Genomic DNA, 16672 nt, shown 5'->3' with positions numbered 1-16672 from the left:
TCCCTCCCAGGGCACTGGGGCCCTAGACATGCTTCCTGAGCTCAGGAACGCCACCCCTGACTGTGTCCCAGGCCAGGGTCCTACAATATGGTGGAGGCTGGGACAGCTTCCTCGGTTTCCCACTTGGCACCTTGGAACGAACCGCCTCCACTTTGAGCTATAAATCCCACGATGCACCACCAACGCTCCTGTGCGGGGCTGTGAAGTCCTGGTCATCAGACACTGGGGACAGCGGTCCCCAACCGCCCCCTCTCCCAAGCAAGGGGAACGGTGCTCGCCCTGCAGGGCTGAGTAGGGGGGTCCAGCTGGCACGGGCACTTCCCCAGAGCCCCAGGAATGCTGCCCTTCTCAGAAGGAGGTGTCCTCGGCGGTCCCTAGGGCCATCCTCCCACTCCTGGGCAGTGCCCAGATCCGGGGCCACCAACCAAAGGCACCAGGGTGCCAAGTGTCCCAAGAGCACCTGCTCCCACAGCCCCGGGGTGCACCCCACCCTCCGGGAAGGGGCAAGTTTCCCCAGGAAAACTCAAGGCCTCTCCAGAAGGCACATGAAGCAGGGTGTGACCTGCTTCTCAGCCTGCCCCGAGTCCTTGCAAGCACTCCCACCCCCGCCTCTGAGCCTCAGCACTGCTGCCCCCCCAGCCTGGAGCGCACGAAGGCGGAAGAAGCCCGAGGAGCCTGGCCCTGTCCCCAAGGAGCGGACACCTGGCCGATGCACGCATCACATCGGCGTCCACACATCTCTTCCCACAGGGTCCCCGACGGCACCGTGGGGGCTCCATGTGTGTCTGGCTTTGGGCATTGGTGGCACAGAGCACCCGCCGTCCCAGACAGAGCCAGGGTGAGGGGTCAGCCACACGAAGATGCTCCCAGGAAGGCGGGCAGGAGCTTCCTCACTAACAAAGTATCGAGGGCAGGGCCCAGAGAGTCCGGAGCTGTGGTCAGAACACACGGCCACCACCTCCTTGGAGGCTCCCCGGCTTAGAACGTAGCTCCTGAGGGCTCGAGGCTCTGGCACTCTTTGGGGTGGGTGGGGGGCCTGGTCCTAGAATTATCAGAGACAACTTCTCCCCAAACGCTCGTGCTGTGCCCCACCTGAGCTACTGAGGAGGACAGTGCTCTGGAGGCCCCCCTAGTGACGGGGCCAGGTCCTGTGAGCGAGCTGGGCCCGGGCGGGAGAAGACTTGAGTGCCAGCTGGGATAGCCAGACCCGACTTTGGCTGAGCTCCAAGAGGGTGTCTCCCACACTGGGGAGGTGTGGCTGTGGGCGAGCGTGGCCCCCGGTGCCTGGACCTGACCCCTCTCCTCCCAGAGGAGCTGACACCTCACAAAGGGCTGTGGGCCGCCCGGCCCTGTCCCGGTCAGGGCTGCACCCCAGAGCTAGAAAGAGCACCTACCTTTTTTGGAGAAAACACACCCAATGTGCCGCCGTCCTCCCTCATGGCCACGCCCATCTCGGCCAGCAGTGCTTCCCTGTGGAGACAGTGTCTGGGTCAGCTCGAGCCTTGAGGCCGCAGGACCTGCCTGGCCCCCAACCGACCAGTCGGCCGTGGGCTCTGGCCACACGGCCCAAGGCGGAGCCCGAGTGGCGTCCCATCCGGTCAGAGAGTTGAGGTGTCCAGTTGGAGGGACTGGTCTCCTGATCAGGGATCAGGTCAGTGGGGCCACTGGTGATGGGGCAAGAGTCACCGGGTGAGAGGGCATGGCCACTCCCAGGAGCGGGGGCCCGGGCTGGAGCTCTGGAGTCCTCGGTTTCCCCGCCACCCACCTCTCCATCCGGATGGCTTCCGTCCGCCGCAGCTTCTCCTCCCAGGTCTCGTTGAGCTCGGCTATGATCTTCTCCGTCTCCTGGGCAGCGGAAAAGAGCACAGTGAGGTGAGGGACCTGTGCCAGGAGCGGAGGCCAGGCGGAAGGGCACCGAGACCCCAATCCCCAGTCTGGTCAGGCGGCACAATGCCTGAAAGGTCAGGGTGAAGGGCTGAGGAGCTAACGTGTCCAAGGACACAAGTCTCTGCCGTGGACACAGCCAGACAGTAGAGGAAACGGCAAAATAAACCTGGAGGGAGAGAAACGCACACATACGAGGACACTGAGAGACACATGGGGACCCTGTGAGACACGCAGGACACTGAGAGACAAGCAGGGATGCTGAGAGACACGTGGAGACACTGAGAGATATGCGGGGACCCTGAGAGATACCTGGGACATGGGGAAGCACACGGGGACCCTGAGAGACACATGGGGACCCTGGGAGACACGTGGGGACACTGAGAGACACACGGGGACCCTGGGAGACACGTGGGGACACTGGGAGACATGTGGGGACACTGAGAGATATGTGGGACCCTGGGAGACACGGGGGGACACCGAGAGATACCTGGGACACAGGAGACACACAGGGACCCTGGGGTACACATGGGGACCCTGGGAGACGTGGGGACACTGAGAGACATATGGGGACCCTGGGAGACACGTGGGGGACACGTGGGGACACTGAGAGACACAGGGGGACCCTGGGAGACACGCGGGGGCACTGGGAGACACACGGGGATACTGGGAGACACATAGGGACACTCGGAGACATGCAGGGACACTGCGAGACACATGCGGACACTGAGAAACTGATTCCGAGGCACAGGTGACCCTCAGCCGCTGCCGGGACAGGGGACGAGCACTTCCGACATCCGCACCAGCTCCCGGTTACCTTCCCAGCTGCCCCCCCCCACCGTGGGCAGCCTGCCCCACCCGTGCCCCACGCCAGCCACGGTCCAGTCTCTGTCCAGCCTCCGTGCTTCTGTCTCCGAGGCCTGGACCCCCCCCCCCAGCCCCACACAGCCCGGCACCCCAGTCATCCGCTGACGGAACGCCAATAAACGAAAAGGCAGCCCGCCCACCGCTGGGCCGCCGCGGGCCAGGGGAACGCTCCAAGCAGGTGCGAGCACAGAACCCCCAGGACCCGCGCCTGCCCTGCTCAGCAGGCGGGGACCCCTCGGTGCTGGGCGCCGGTGGGGGCACCGGGGGTGGGGCCCAGACTCCGTCTGCACCCATCCGTGCGGCCGCTCCGCCTCCAAGCCGGCCCACCCCGCGCCGTTAGCACGGCCGTGCCAGCGGGAGAGGTCCCGGGCCTGCCCCCCCCCCGTCCTCCCCCCCGGGGGTGGCGTCCCCGCCGGCCGAGCCCTCACCTTGAGCCTTTCGATGGCCTCCTCGCTGCCTGGGGCGAACAGCATGCGCTCGTGCAGGCTGGACACGGAGGCGGCGCGGCTGGACAGGGCCGAGAGCGAGGACGAGGGGCTCATGCCCACCAGGGTGTTGGTCACTGTGGAGAGATTGTCAGGGGCTGGACTCAACTCCGCCCCGCCACGGTTACGGTTATTGTTCTCAAGGTCGGACACGTCTATGGGAGGAAGGGAAGGAGAGGGCGGGCAGACAGACGGGAGGGAGAGAAAAGAAAGACCAAGTTGGGAAAAAGCAAGAGGCAGGTGAAGAGAGGCAGGAAACAGACACGGCCGGCGGGTGCAGCCTGGGGCCCAGCGCCGCACAAGCACATGCAAGGCTGCCCACCACCTCCCCGCCAGGGCGCAGCCCCCCGAGCCCGCCCACCGCCCCGGCACCCGCTCGAGCGCCTCTACCCTCCGCACCTGCCCGGCCCTGAGGCCCGTCTGCTTTCCCTGCGCCTGCTCCCAGGCCGCCCGGCGGCCTCTGTCCGGGAGCGGCCTCCCCGCACCCCCACCCCATCCACCACCCTGTGCTGTCGCTGCCCTGCGGCCTTCCTATGCCCGGGGCCCCGACACCCGTCCTCATCCTCCCTGCCACGGGCGCCCGCCCCTGGCACCCATCACCCGCCTGGCCGGCCATGCACCCCCCAGCTGCGGGGACTGCGCTGTGCTAACTGTCCAGCCCCACCGGGCACAGGAATCTGCCCCGAGAACACCCTGGAGGAGAGGTGAACTGGGAACCCCCTAGGGAGCACGTTACTCCTGCACCCCGGAGAGCCCGCTCTGGGACCAGGGTCTCCTGGCACTGGGGTGCCCAGAGAGCCCGAGGCCTGGGAACTGAGCTAGGCCACCCCTGGTACGGGAGATGCCCAGAGCCCTCCTGGCAGAAGCAGACACACAGCAGAGCAGCGGCAAACATAGGACAGCACGGGGCGCTGGGGCAACCGAGGGCACCCTGCGGCCCCTGGGTCGGGCAGGCACCAAACCACACGTCCATGCCGCAGGGAGCCAGGCCCAAGGCCAGAAGGGCACACGGGCGCTTCCAGGGGAAGGCGTGTGCGGTGTGGCCTGGGGGAGGCCGGAGCTGGGAGCCAGGGGACAGGCCCCGGGCCTCGGCAGGCCCTCCAGCTCTCCCGGCCCTCCGGTGCCAGCTAACATTCCGAGCTTGCCAGGCCTCTGGCACTGCGGGGCGCTCGGACAGGCCGAGTTCAGTCACTTCCGGCCTGGTAGGGCCTCGACTGCACCAGGCCTCCCTGTGGCCTCAGTTTCCCACACAGACACGGGACTGAACCCGGAACGCAGGCTCACAAGGCAGCATGGCCTGCATCCACCTAGAGGGTGTCTGCGAACAAGACGGCCGTTGTCCCCAGCCCCTGAAAGAGGGGAAGGCAGAGGAGGGCTGGGCGGGCCCCTCCCCGCCATGCTGCCCTACGCCCCGCCGTGCTGCCCTACGCCCCGCCGAGCAGGCACAGAAGCGGGGATGCGGAGAGCAGTGAGGGGGATACACACATTTGGGTCCTCCGGGCACAGTGTTGGCTATGGGGAGGGGAGGCGTGGGGGAGGAGGAGAGACAGAGAAACAGAAGAACAGGTTTGTCTCCAGAGGGTCTGAGGCACGCCGGTCGCAGGCCGGGCATCCGACAGGGTGGCGGGGGTCTTCGGGGGACGCACGGAGACCGCTGCAACCCCCCGCACCCATGGCATGCCCACGTGGCTTCCGGGAAAAACGTCCGTGGCCTGCCTGGGCCAGCTCCAAACCCGAACCATGCAGTCCACCCGGGGCGAGGACAGAAACCCCAGCCTCCCGCCAGGGGGGCCTCGCACGGGGACTCAGAGCAGGGCTAGGATTCCGGTGGCAAGGCCACAAAGGCCGCCTGACCGGTCCCGGCCGGGCCGCAGCCGGCGAGCGGGTGGCCGTCCCCAGGAGGGAGGCCACTCTGGCCCGGCTGCCCTGCCCAGGACAGGCGGGCACAGACACTCACTGTCGGTGATGTCCCCGAGACCCTGGGCGTACAGCAGGTCCCGCAGCCGGGTCACCTCGTCCTTCAGCTCACGGATCAGCTTGTTGTTGGGGTCCTCGTTGATGACGGCGTTACAGCGTATCTGTTTGGCCCGGTCGGCGTACCTGGACGGCCAAGGGAACTGTGGGCTGTGCCCGTGCCGGGCAGGCCCGAGGGCACCCGGAGCCCTGCCCGGGGCAGAGCCGTGGTGGGGAGGGCCTCAGTAGCGGGGACCCGGGGGCCGTGACACAGGGCAGGGGCTCATGCCACTTGGAGTCAGTGGGGCCACTGGACAGAGACCCACAGGGGGCCTCACCTAACCCTGCCCCCTTTCGGGGGAACTGAGTCCCCAGGAGGAGAAGGGACAGGGTGGTATCTTCTCCCCGTGGCGGGGCCTTCGCGTCTGGGCCTGTGGTCCCAGGGACGAGCGAGCAAGTCCCATTGCCGGGGGGCGGGGGGGACGGGGCCCACCTCCCCGGAGGACACACCTCAGCGTGCTCAGAGTCTCGTCGTAGTTGATGTCTGCAGGGCTCAGGGCCGCTACCATCGCGGTCCTGGAGTTCCCACCTGCGGGAAGAAGGCCAGCTCGCGGGGGCTCCTCCCCCCACCCTCCCGCCCCTCCCCGCCTGCATGTACAGCTGGGGAAGCCAAGGCTCAGAGAGGTAAACTGCGTCACGGGCCAACTGTGGGAACCGGGGGTCTGACTTCATCACCGCAGCGGGTACCTCGGTCATTTTTCTCCCGCAGAGTGCTTTGCTCGAATTTGGGTTTATTTCACAACCACCAGTCTTCCCTCCCCACACTGAAGAGAGGAGCATTTCCTCTCACGCTCAGGATATTTCTTGAGAAAGTCAACGTTCGTTTCAATTCAACTCCAGGTGCAATGATTTCTTTCACTTCTATCTTCCTCATTTGGAAGATTTTTCTCGGTATTTAAGGTCAGATTCCCAGCCCGGGGCAGCGCGGAGCCCGGCATCAGGTTAACACACTGCGCGAGGAAATGGATGTTCGACTTCAGTTCAGACGCCGAAGGATCACTCGCAGGCTCTGAGCGGAGCGGGGGCTGGGCCGTCGGCGCGGTCGGGTCAGCGGCCCGGGCAGCCCTCGGGACGGCTGCCTGTCCGTGCTCAGGGTTGGGACCGATGGCCTCTCCATTGTGACCTCAGGGACGCGTGTCCCGGGAGTCATGTGCCCAGGGTGTGGCCCCCACACAAACTGTGAGGTGACAGCCTAAAGGGCTCGGGCGCCAGGCTGGGCTGTGGGGGGCTCCCCCTGTCCCCACCCTGGGGCCGGCCCCCGCCCTGCGGGAAAGGCCTCCTTCCTGGCCTCGGGTGAAGAAACGCATTCCTGGCACGTACCATCCGCTCTCGGTGGGGCTCACCTGCCTCCCGGAGCGCCCAGGTGGCGCCCATCGCTAGTCTGAGCTGAGGAACAGCCAGACTGCTTCCGGGGTGCAGGGTCAGCCGGCCGGGGCCCCCACACCACAGCCGTGGAGCTGAGGAAGGCTGTAGATCCCAGCTGCCTATGTTCACCGGGTCAGCCCGTGACTCAGTTTACCTTCCTGGGTGTCGGCCTCCCGAGCTGTAAACGTAGCCAGGGAGGACCCCCACGGTTGTTTTCGGGTTGAAGGGCTCGGGATTGGGAACGTTTCAGTCTCCATCTCCCTCTCTGTCTCCCGGTGGCCCAGAACTCGGGGAGAAGGCGTGACGTGTGGCACCTCCCAAAAGCCCAGCAAGCAAGCAGGGCTCCCCAGAATCGCGGAGTCCCCGCGAGGCGGGGGGTGGGGGGACGTGGTCCGGGTGTCACAGGCCTAAAGCGGGAGCAGCGGCACAGGCGTGTGTGTCCTGTGGCCCCGCGGGCCACGCCGCGTCCCCGCACTTGCTCTCCTCGGCCCTTCGCTGGCCACCAGCCCGGGCCCTCCGGAAGGACCCCCCAGGTCCGCCTCAACCTCAGCCCGGAAAGGGTGAGGGGCCTCCTGGTGGCTGGACGCCCCTCCCCGGGAGGGAGGGCGGGACGGCGGCCCAGGGTGGAAGTTAGAACCCGGGGGATAGGCGACCCCGAGAGTCCTCACCTAGGTTTTCCCGGAGCAGCCAGGTCAGCACGGAGTCTCGGTAGGGAATGAAATCGGTCTTCTTCTTTTTCTTGTTCTGGGGGGGAGGAACATTCGAGGTGAAGCCTGAGCCCGCCAGAAGGGAAGGGAGCTGGAAGGGCAAAGCACGGGGCCTGTGGGTGGGTCCCCCAAACCGAAGGCTGGTGTGGAAGGCGGGGCCGGGCCGGTTCTCAAGGCCTCTCCCCACCGGAACCCCAGGGTGCTGCCCCCGGGCGCCTGCACTCAGGGCTGGGAGCAGACCTGCTGACACATCCCTCGGGTTCCCCCGTCGCCTGTCCCGTCGCGCGTCTGGGCCGCGCAGCCCGGCACGGCCGCGTGTCCCGCCTCTGCTCCGTCGGAAGGGCCGGTCTGAGCCCACCGCCCCCTCCTCGGGCCCCACCGTCAGTCCCGCTGACTAAACAGCAAAGGCCCCGCTGCTTCACGTGACAACGCGGGCCTCTGCCCACGCCCGTCGCTCACGTGTCTCCCTCACTGAACTCACCTTCCCTCCCCTGCCCTGCGGTCCAGGGCACAGGCCCCTTCTTCGGTAGCCGCTCCTGCCCCCGCCCGCCGGCCCCAGGACGAAGCGTCCTCCGCACCCTCGCCTACTCCTGTGCCTCTTTCTTCCTCCATTCCGGCAGACAGAGGACATTCAGAACCCGGACTCCGGCCACGCGACGGCCGCTGGGCACCGCGCCCCGTGGACACTGCCTACGGACTGACTGAGGGAGACCGCTGACCGCTCCCTGGGGACGCCGCTGATGGAACGAGGGAGTCCACTGACCGAGGGCACCCGGTTACTTTCCACCGTCTCCTCGTTCGTGCACACAGTTGCTTTAAAGTATTTGTTGAGCCCCTGCAGAGGCCACCGGACACGACCCCGTCCCCCAGAGCCCTCCCGGGAGACGCACACGGGCGCCACCGCAAGGGCTGTGCCTTTTCTCTAGACGCAGGCTCCTCCGTCGCTGTTCTTCAGGCTGATTTCCAAGAGGCGCTCCCCTAGATCTCAGAGGGCGCCTGGGGCACCGGGGCGGTTCAGTCGGTTGAGCGTCCGACTTCGGCTCGGGTCACCATCTCACGGCTCCTGAGTTCGAGCCCCGCGTCGGGCTCCGTGCTGACAGCTCGGAGCCTGGGGCTGCTTCGGACTCTGTGTCTCCCTCTCTCTCTGCCCCTCCCCTGCTCAAGCTCTGTGTCTCTTTCCCTCAAAACTGAATACACATGAAAAAATCGTTTTTAACTGTGAAAGCTCTCGAGGCACGCGATCAGAGCCCGCAGAAAGGCCGCGCCGGCTTCGCTGAGAGCGGGTCTCAGGGCCCATCTCACAGCAGCTCGTCGGCGCCCGGGGCCTTCTGTTCTCCTTCGAAACGTGACGGATGAAGGCTGTATTTCTACCTCGTCTTTCGGTGATTTGACTCCCGAGGCCGAATCCTCTGCCGCGTCTGTCACATTCCTCCTCCCCACGGTGAGCGCCCTCTGGGCACACGGACCCTTCAGCAAGGACCCCCGCAGTCACCTTCCATCCCGCGCGCCCTCCCCACGGCTCGCTCCGTCCGCCGGCAGCCCCGGATCGCTCCCGCTCCCGCATCTCCCGGAGCCGCCCCCCCCCCCCCCCCCCCCCCGCCTTCCCCGCCTCCGCACCCGGATCCTCCGCGTCCTTCCGGTCCTCTCGCACCCGGATCTCCGCGACGCCCACTTCCGCTCTCCCGGCGGCCGCGCCAGCCCGCCCGCCCGTCCCCGGTCTCCTCCTCGCGCGGCGGCCCGAGCAGCCGGGCCAGATTCGAGCGGACTTCGCGGGCCCCGCTCGAAGCGCGTCCGCTCGCCCCGTCGAGCCGCGGTCAACCGGCGCCTGACGCGGACCTCCGGGCCTCGCGTCGGACCCCCGCCCTCCGCCGGCTTCCTCGCCTCACGGGGACGGGTCCCCGCGCCCCCCGCTCCGGGCCCTGGTCCTCAGGAACTTCCTCGCCCGACTCCCGCCCAGGTTTCCACCGCGGCTGCCGGGGTGCCTCGCCCGTGAGCTCACGGCCCCTCCCTCCGCCCTCCCGCGGCGCCCCCCACCACGCGGCTCGTGACCCGGCTCCTCGCGTGGGCCCCTCTGCACACGCCCCGACACGCTTCCCCGGAGGGCACGCCGTCCCTCGCGGTTCCCGAAGGGTCCGCACACGCACCTCCCACACAGACCCCGCGCCATCTTCCACGGCTTCGCGTGCGTCCCCTCGGGGCCTCTTGCGGTCCTCCCGCAGGTCCCTGGCACGGCTGCCACACCTCCCCACCGTGTGGCCGCGCTCCCACACCGTCTCTCGGGGTTCACGCACCTTTTCTCGCAATGCCTCGCACGGCGCCCCACACGGCGCCATCGCGGTTTGTCACGCGGTTTCTCTCCCGTCCTCCCAGCCCCCCACACCCAGTCCTGCCCGGCTGCTCACGCTCCCCGACGTGGCTCCCCGCGTCGTCCCAGAGCCCCGCACCGTCCTCCAAAAATGTCCCCGGGAGTCGCTCCCACGCTTCCCACGCGGTCCGCCCACACCATTCCACACGCTTCTCGCGGCTCCACGAAGCGCCTCACAGCCCTCCGCTTACACCCTCGGCTTCTCGCACGGTTCCTCGCGCGTCCGCCACACCGCCCTTCCCTGGCCTCCCACCAAGCTCCGCACACGGGTTCGCGCCCCGTTCCCCACGGTCCCCCCCACACGCGTCCACGCGCTCTCACACGCCGTCCCCGGGATTCCTCGCACGGCTGGCTCCCCGCACGCCTTCTCACGCGTTCCCGCACGGCTCTCTGTAGGCCCCGGGAGTGTGCCTCTCGCTCCCTCCCGTAGTTCCCGACGCTTCCTTCACACGGTTCCTCCCAGTTCCTCAGTCTGTCACACGTTGTCTCTCACGGTTCTTCCCAGTGCCCTCAGGCCCCCGCAGAGTCCCTCGCGCGGTTCCGCGCAGTTCTCTCTCACGCGCTTCTCCACGAACGCCTCACGATTCCCCTCCTAAGTCACCGGTTTTCCACACGCCGTCCACACCACCACTCCCCACACGCTTCCTACGTGGCTCCTCACACGGTTCCTCACGGTCCTTCACACGGTTCCTCACGCTTCCCCACAGGTTCCCACGCGGTTCCTCAGAGCTCCTCACGCCTCGGGCTGTCACACACACGCAGTCGCACAGTTGCTCACGTTCTCCATACAGCTCTTGCCCGGCTCCTCACACCATCCACGCAGCTCCTCACGGTTCTTTCACGGCGTTTCACGCGTGACTCCCCACTTCATACGCTTCCTCATGCAGGTTCCCCGGACAACTCCCCACACGGATCCCCAGAGGTTGCTCACATGGTGCCTCTCACAGACCGCAGTTCCTCACACAGCCCTCTACGCAGCTCCTCAGAGATCCCTCACGCCGTCCCCGCGCTGTTTCACGCAAAGTCCCACGGTGGCTCACGCGGTCCACGTACAGTTTCTCACAGTTCTTCACATGTATTCACATGCAGTCCCCACAGATTTCCCGACACAGCATGTCCGACTCCCGGCACAATTCCTCCCGCGGTTCCTCACGGTTCCTCCCACAGTTCCTCACACGGTTCCTCCCGTGGTTCCTCACACGGTTCCTCACGCGGTTCCTCACGGTTCCTCCTGCGGTTCCTCACGGTTCCTCCCGCGGTTCCTCACGCGGTTCCTCACACGGTTCCTCACGGTTCCTCCTGCGGTTCCTCACGCAGTTCCTCACAGTTCCTCCCGCGGTTCTTCCCACGGTTCCTCACATGGTTCCTCACACAGTTCCTCCCGCGGTTCTTCACATGGTTCCTCACGGTTCCTCCCACGGTTCCTCACAGTTCCTTCTGCAGTTCCTCACACGTTTCCTCACAGTTCCTCCCGCGGTTCCTCACACGGTTCTTCCCACGGTTCCTCACATGGTTCCTCCTGCGGTTCCTCCCGCAGTTCTTCACACAGTTCTTCACACGGTTCCTCACGGTTCCTTCTGCAGTTCCTCACATGTTTCCTCACGGTTCCTCACGGGGTTCCTCACGTGGTTCCTCACACGGTTCCTCACACAGTTCTTCATGTGGTTCCTCACAGTTCCTCCCGCGGTTCCTCACGGTTCCTTCTGCAGTTCCTCACGCATTTCCTCGCGGTTCCTCACGGGGTTCCTCACGCGGTTCCTCACACGGTTCCTCATGCAGTTCTTCACACGGTTCCTCCCGTGGTTCCTCGCAGTTCCTCCCACGGCTCTTCACGCAGTTCCTCCCGTGGTTCCTCACACGGTTCCTCATGCGGTTCCTCACAGTTCCTCACACGATCTTCACGTGGTTCCTCACACGTTTCCTCACAGTTCCTCCCGCGGTTCCTCACACGGTTCTTCCCACGGTTCCTCACATGGTTCCTCCCGCGGTTCCTCCCGCAGTTCTTCACACAGTTCTTCACACGGTTCCTCACGGTTCCTTCTGCAGTTCCTCACACGTTTCCTCACGGCTCCTCACGGGGTTCCTCACGCGGTTCCTCACACGGTTCCTCACACAGTTCTTCATGTGGTTCCTCACAGTTCCTCCCGCGGTTCCTCACACGGTTCCTCATGCGGCTCCTCACAGTTCCTCCCATGGTTCTTGACACGGTTCCTCCCGCAGTTCTTCACATGGTTCCTCCCACGGTTCCTCAGAGTTCCTCCCGCGGCTCCTCACGGTTCCTTCTGCAGTTCCTCACGCATTTCCTCACGGTTCCTCACGGGGTTCCTCACGCGGTTCCTCACACGGTTCCTCATGCAGTTCTTCACACGGTTCCTCCCGTGGTTCCTCGCAGTTCCTCCCACGGCTCTTCACGCAGTTCCTCCCGTGGTTCCTCACACGGTTCCTCATGCGGTTCCTCACAGTTCCTCACACGATCTTTACGTGGTTCCTCACACGTTTCCTCACAGTTCCTCCCGCGGTTCCTCACACGGTTCTTCCCACGGTTCCTCACATGGTTCCTCCCGCAGTTCCTCCCGCAGTTCTTCACACGGTTCTTCCCACGGTTCCTCACGGTTCCTCCCGCGGTTCCTCACGGTTCCTTCTGCAGTTCCTCACACGTTTCCTCACGGTTCCTCATGCAGTTCCTCACACGGTTCCTCACACAGTTCTTCATGCGGTTCCTCACAGTTCCTCCCGCGGTTCCTCACGGTTCCTTCTGCAGTTCCTCACACATTTCCTCATGGGGTTCCTCACGCGGTTCTTCACACGGTTCCTCCCGTGGTTCCTCACGCGGTTCCTCACGCGGTTCCTCATGCGGTTCCTCCCGTGGTTCCTCACGTGGTTCCTCACGGGGTTCCTCACGCGGTTCTTCACACGGTTCCTCCCGTGGTTCCTCACGGGGTTCCTCACGGGGTTCCTCACGCGGTTCTTCACACGGTTCCTCCCGTGGTTCCTCACGGGGTTCCTCACGGGGTTCCTCACGCGGTTCTTCACACGGTTCCTCCCGTGGTTCCTCACGCGGTTCCTCACAGTTCCTCACACGATCTTCACGTGGTTCCTCACAGTTTCCACACAGTCCCTCAGTTTCCTCGCATAGATATTTGTCCATTTAGCTCCCCACACCATTCTACACAGCTCTTCACACAGTCCACACGTTTACTCATAGTTCTGCGTGCAACTTCACACGCATTTTCTCAGCTACAGTTACACGTTTCCACACGATTTCAATTCTCTCCGGTCCCTGACACAGTCCATCACACGGTTCCATAGTGCCGTGCTCGTTTCCCATACTTCCTCACATAGCTCCTCACACAGTCCTACACACGGTATCTCACAGCTGCCACAGTTCCTCACAATTCCCTCAGAAGTGCCATCCTTGCCCCACCCCCACCTCACGTACTTCCTCTCACAGTTCCTCACACGGTTCACTCTTCCACACACACTTCCCTTACAGTTCCTCACGCAATCGTCCACATAGTTCCCCACAAATATTCACACCGTTTCTACAGTTAGTTCCTCTCAGACCCTCGCTTAGTTCCTCCCATGTTTCCTCACAATTCCTACCGCATGTCCTCACACAGTTCCCCACACATAGTTCGTCACACACTGCCCCTCATCTCCTCACACAGTTCCTCGTGCTTCCTCACGTTTCCTCACACACAATTCCTACACAAGCCAACGTTTTTCCACTTTAGCACCTCACACTGGGCGTTCCAGCTACGTGGCTGGCTCCCCCCCGCTCCTCAGGTCTCAGCCTTAAAACTACGCGTAAAGCTTCCTTGGCCACCCCGACTAAAGGCCGTCTCACTTGTGCGTCACTCTCACAGCCCGTCTTTTTCCTTTATGAAAGGTATACCAATTCGTAATTTTTTTTTTCTGTGTCCACGTCTCCACATCTCCGTCCCCCATTGTGCTGTGGCCCCGGAAGGGGTGTGTTGTTCTGGCACAGCGCCCAGCTCAGCGCTGGCTCGATGTGTCTGTCTGTGAGGTGCACAAATGAAGGAGCACTCTTACGACCGAGACCTTCACAGGACAACCGGAGCTAAAGGGGCTCCTTGCTTCCAGCCCCCAGCCCTGCCCTGGAGGGAGATTCCTCCCCCTAGAACTGAAGAAAGCAGCTTACCTTGTTGGGCCCAGAGTCCTGGAAAAGAAAAGACAGAGTCTGAGGACCTGGGGCCGGCCTGGGGACACAAGGTGTGTGGGGAGGAGACTGTGGCAGGCTCCAGAGAACAAAGGAGCAGGAGAGGCCTGAGCACGTGCCAGGGGTCCATCCCTCCTCACCTGGCCACCGCTGGCCACCCGGGTCCCGACGGGCCAAACGACAGCGCGACCTCTCGGGTTCCTTCACCCCTAACAATCTCAGAAGGGTAGGGCCTCGTAAGATTCGTCCCTCTCTGAACAAAGGCCTGGGTGTCTCGAGTGGCCAATACTGGTAGGGAAACTGAGGTTCCAGGGAGTAACAGGGATCACTACCCCGTCTGCAGCCTAGCGACACACACCCCTCACACCTTCGGGCTTTCCCTTGAACCCCGGGCTCCTTGCCAGAGACAGGGCCCGGGGCAGGTATGACAGGCCCCCGGCATCCTCCACAGAAGACAGGACAGGGCGCCACCTCCGCAATCCATCCCATCAGCCTAGTTCTAGAAACCCAAAGCTGGCTCACCATTTCCGCCAGAGCAGAGATGACCTTCCCCAGCGTGGTCAAGGACTTGTTGATGTTGGCTCCCTCCTGTGTGCAGAGAGGACAGGAAGCCTCATGAACCTCTTGCTCCAGCGTGATCCCATGGGGCCTGACCCGCGTGACGTTGGTCTGAGGCCACCAAGCCCTGACCGTTGATCCCGGGGCTCCTTGGAGCACGGGAGGCTCTGGCGAGAAGCTGCTCAGAGGCCCACCCCGGCCAAGGGGGTGCAGCGCGCCCAGTGTTTGTCCTAGTCCCCCAGGGAGTCCTTAGAACACCTCCCACGAGCCCCGCTGGTACAATTTCCAGGGCCCCCTCCCGTCCCCCAGGTAACGGCGGGCACCAAAGGGAGGCTGAAAATGAAAAGTCTCCTTCCCGACACCAAGGACCGCTTTGACCAGACACTGTCCGCCTCGCAGCCTGGGTTCTGGCGGGAAAGCGCAGACACGGGTGGCCGGGGTCCTGTGAGGGCCCGCACGGGGCCCAGCCTTCCCGCCAGGGCCTCCGTCCTCCTTAACCACTAAGCCAGCGTGCTGGGCGCGGCCCTCTGGCTACTGGCCTCCTCCCACGCCCTCACCCTCGCCCCCTGCCCTCCCTGCCCGGGCTCGCCCCGGGTGGCGGTGCTCCCCAAGAGGGGCCCTCCCGCCCGGCCCACCCTGGAGCAGGCCAGGCTTGGAAGATGGGACCTGCCGGATGAGCGAGGCGTGGAGGGGCCCGCTGCCGTCCACAGGCATGGTGGCCTGGCCCCTACCTTGAGCCGCGTGCCCTTGGCTCCCGTGGAGTCGGCCCGCTCGCTCCCCGCCAGGTCCACCAGGCTGATTTTGCTCACCTGAAACGCAACGTGTCAAATGCAGGAGATGCTCAAGGCCGCTAGGGGGCGCCCTGCCCCCTCCGAGGCCTGAAGTGCACACTTGAGGGGCCGTGGCCAAGCCCCGCCTCGGGGGTTTGCCGGTCTCAGACCCCGCGGTTTCCCTCTGTTCACAGCGCACCGGAGGCTCTGCCTGGGGTTCAAAGCCCACCTCCCCAAGAGGCTGCGTGCCCCTCACCCCTAACACTCACGATGCTGCAGAGACGCTGCCCTCGGTGCGCGGGGCTCTGCACGTGCTCGCACGGAACCCCCACAGAGCTCCCCAGATGTGTCCTGCCCCCCTTTTCCACGGATGGGCTCATCATCCGCGGTGGGATCTGAACCCAGCTCTGGCTCCGTTCTCTCTGCCCACCCAGACCCTGCCGGGCCATCTCTGGGAGGATGGCACCAGGCTGAGAGGACCCTGGCGCGATCGGCGACGAAGCGTGGCAAACTTCCCCGGGACGTGCGGACCCTGGGGGGTTGCCTGCTGCCCGAGAGAGCACTGCCCACCAGGCGGCGGCCGAGGCGCCCCGGGGAGGAGGCCTGGACAGTGGGTCAGGGGAGGTGACACAGAGAAAACCTGACCCCAAGGGACAGGGCCACCGATGGGCAGGAAGAGGCTCTGAGCCTGCCGTGCGGCCCCTTCCGGGGCACGGAGACCACGTGTCCAGATAAAGGTCCCAGGGGACCGTGCTCCTACCCGGGTTCCCTGAGAACGCCAAGGCGCGTGGGAAAGGCATCCGGAGCCAGGGGCGGTGGGCGGGGTGGCGCTCAGACCACAGCCTCTCCTTTGTGCTTGTGGATGCCGGGGCCCCCGCTCTCCTGCCAGTCGGTCACCGTCGTGACAGGCACTCACTCCACCCACGGCCCTCTGCTTCCAAGGGCCACTGGTATCCTCAGCGGTGCGGCCGTGGGGACACCCTTCCTCAGCCCCCACGGTCTCCACCAAAACCACCCGGCAGGAGGCAGACCCCGGGTCCACGGCCCCTCCGCCGTCAGTCCCTTCTACGCCCAGACGGTGCCAAATACCGAGACGAGGTGGCCCCGCAGGCCGGCCAACTTCTCGGAGGCCCACGCTAAGCAGGGGGTGGTGAGGGCCCGGCGCCCAGGGTGAGGACGCTGTCCGAGCCTCGCAGGCCGGTGGTTCCCTGGCCTCCTCGTCCTGCCCGATGGGACTGACCCGTGCCCCCGCCCAAATGGCCCACCTCTGCCAAGGCCACGCTCACCTTCTCTGTGGTGATGTTGGTCTCCGCGTCGTGGCGCTTCTGGGTGAAGATGATGTTGAAGACAGCGTGGGAGCGGCTGCTGGTCTCATTCATGTTTGTGGCCGCCACGGTCCTGGGGGAACGGAAGCCACACGTGGTTACCTGTCGTCCTATAGTCGGGCAGGAGAGTCGCTGACGGTGCTACCCAGCTGG

At 65.0% G+C, this 16672-nt stretch overlaps 1 protein-coding gene across 17 annotated transcripts in view; it reads right to left on the bottom strand.

The window, feature by feature from the left end:
- KIF1A (kinesin family member 1A) overlaps positions 1-16672 on the bottom strand; it is a 69358-nt gene that overhangs the window by 40824 nt on the left and 11862 nt on the right. For 7 of the 17 annotated variants that reach the window (XM_047083847.1, XM_047083849.1, XM_047083848.1 and 4 more), the window contains exons 6-15: positions 16481-16592; positions 15156-15233; positions 14389-14454; positions 13849-13866; positions 7283-7358; positions 5700-5778; positions 5194-5336; positions 3180-3313; positions 1766-1845; positions 1395-1470 (exon numbers count right to left, since the gene is read on the bottom strand). In XM_047083847.1, the coding sequence (XP_046939803.1) occupies positions 1395-1470; positions 1766-1845; positions 3180-3313; positions 5194-5336; positions 5700-5778; positions 7283-7358; positions 13849-13866; positions 14389-14454; positions 15156-15233; positions 16481-16592 (862 nt within the window). Of the gene's footprint in view, positions 1-1394; positions 1471-1765; positions 1846-3179; positions 3392-4721; positions 4749-5193; positions 5337-5699; positions 5779-7282; positions 7359-13848; positions 13867-14388; positions 14455-15155; positions 15234-16480; positions 16593-16672 lie in introns of all 17 variants that reach the window. The other 10 variants (XM_047083844.1, XM_047083850.1, XM_047083851.1 and 7 more) reach the window with 3 other exon arrangements.

This window comes from Lynx rufus, unplaced genomic scaffold, assembly GCF_022079265.1.
Source record: "Lynx rufus isolate CCGP_SWC_20201006 ecotype Redwood Valley unplaced genomic scaffold, mLynRuf1.p SCAF_2, whole genome shotgun sequence".
NCBI classification, from domain to species: domain Eukaryota; kingdom Metazoa; phylum Chordata; class Mammalia; order Carnivora; family Felidae; genus Lynx; species Lynx rufus.
The sequence above is the reverse complement of the archived record's forward strand: the minus strand, read 5'-3'. Positions and strand labels throughout refer to the sequence as shown.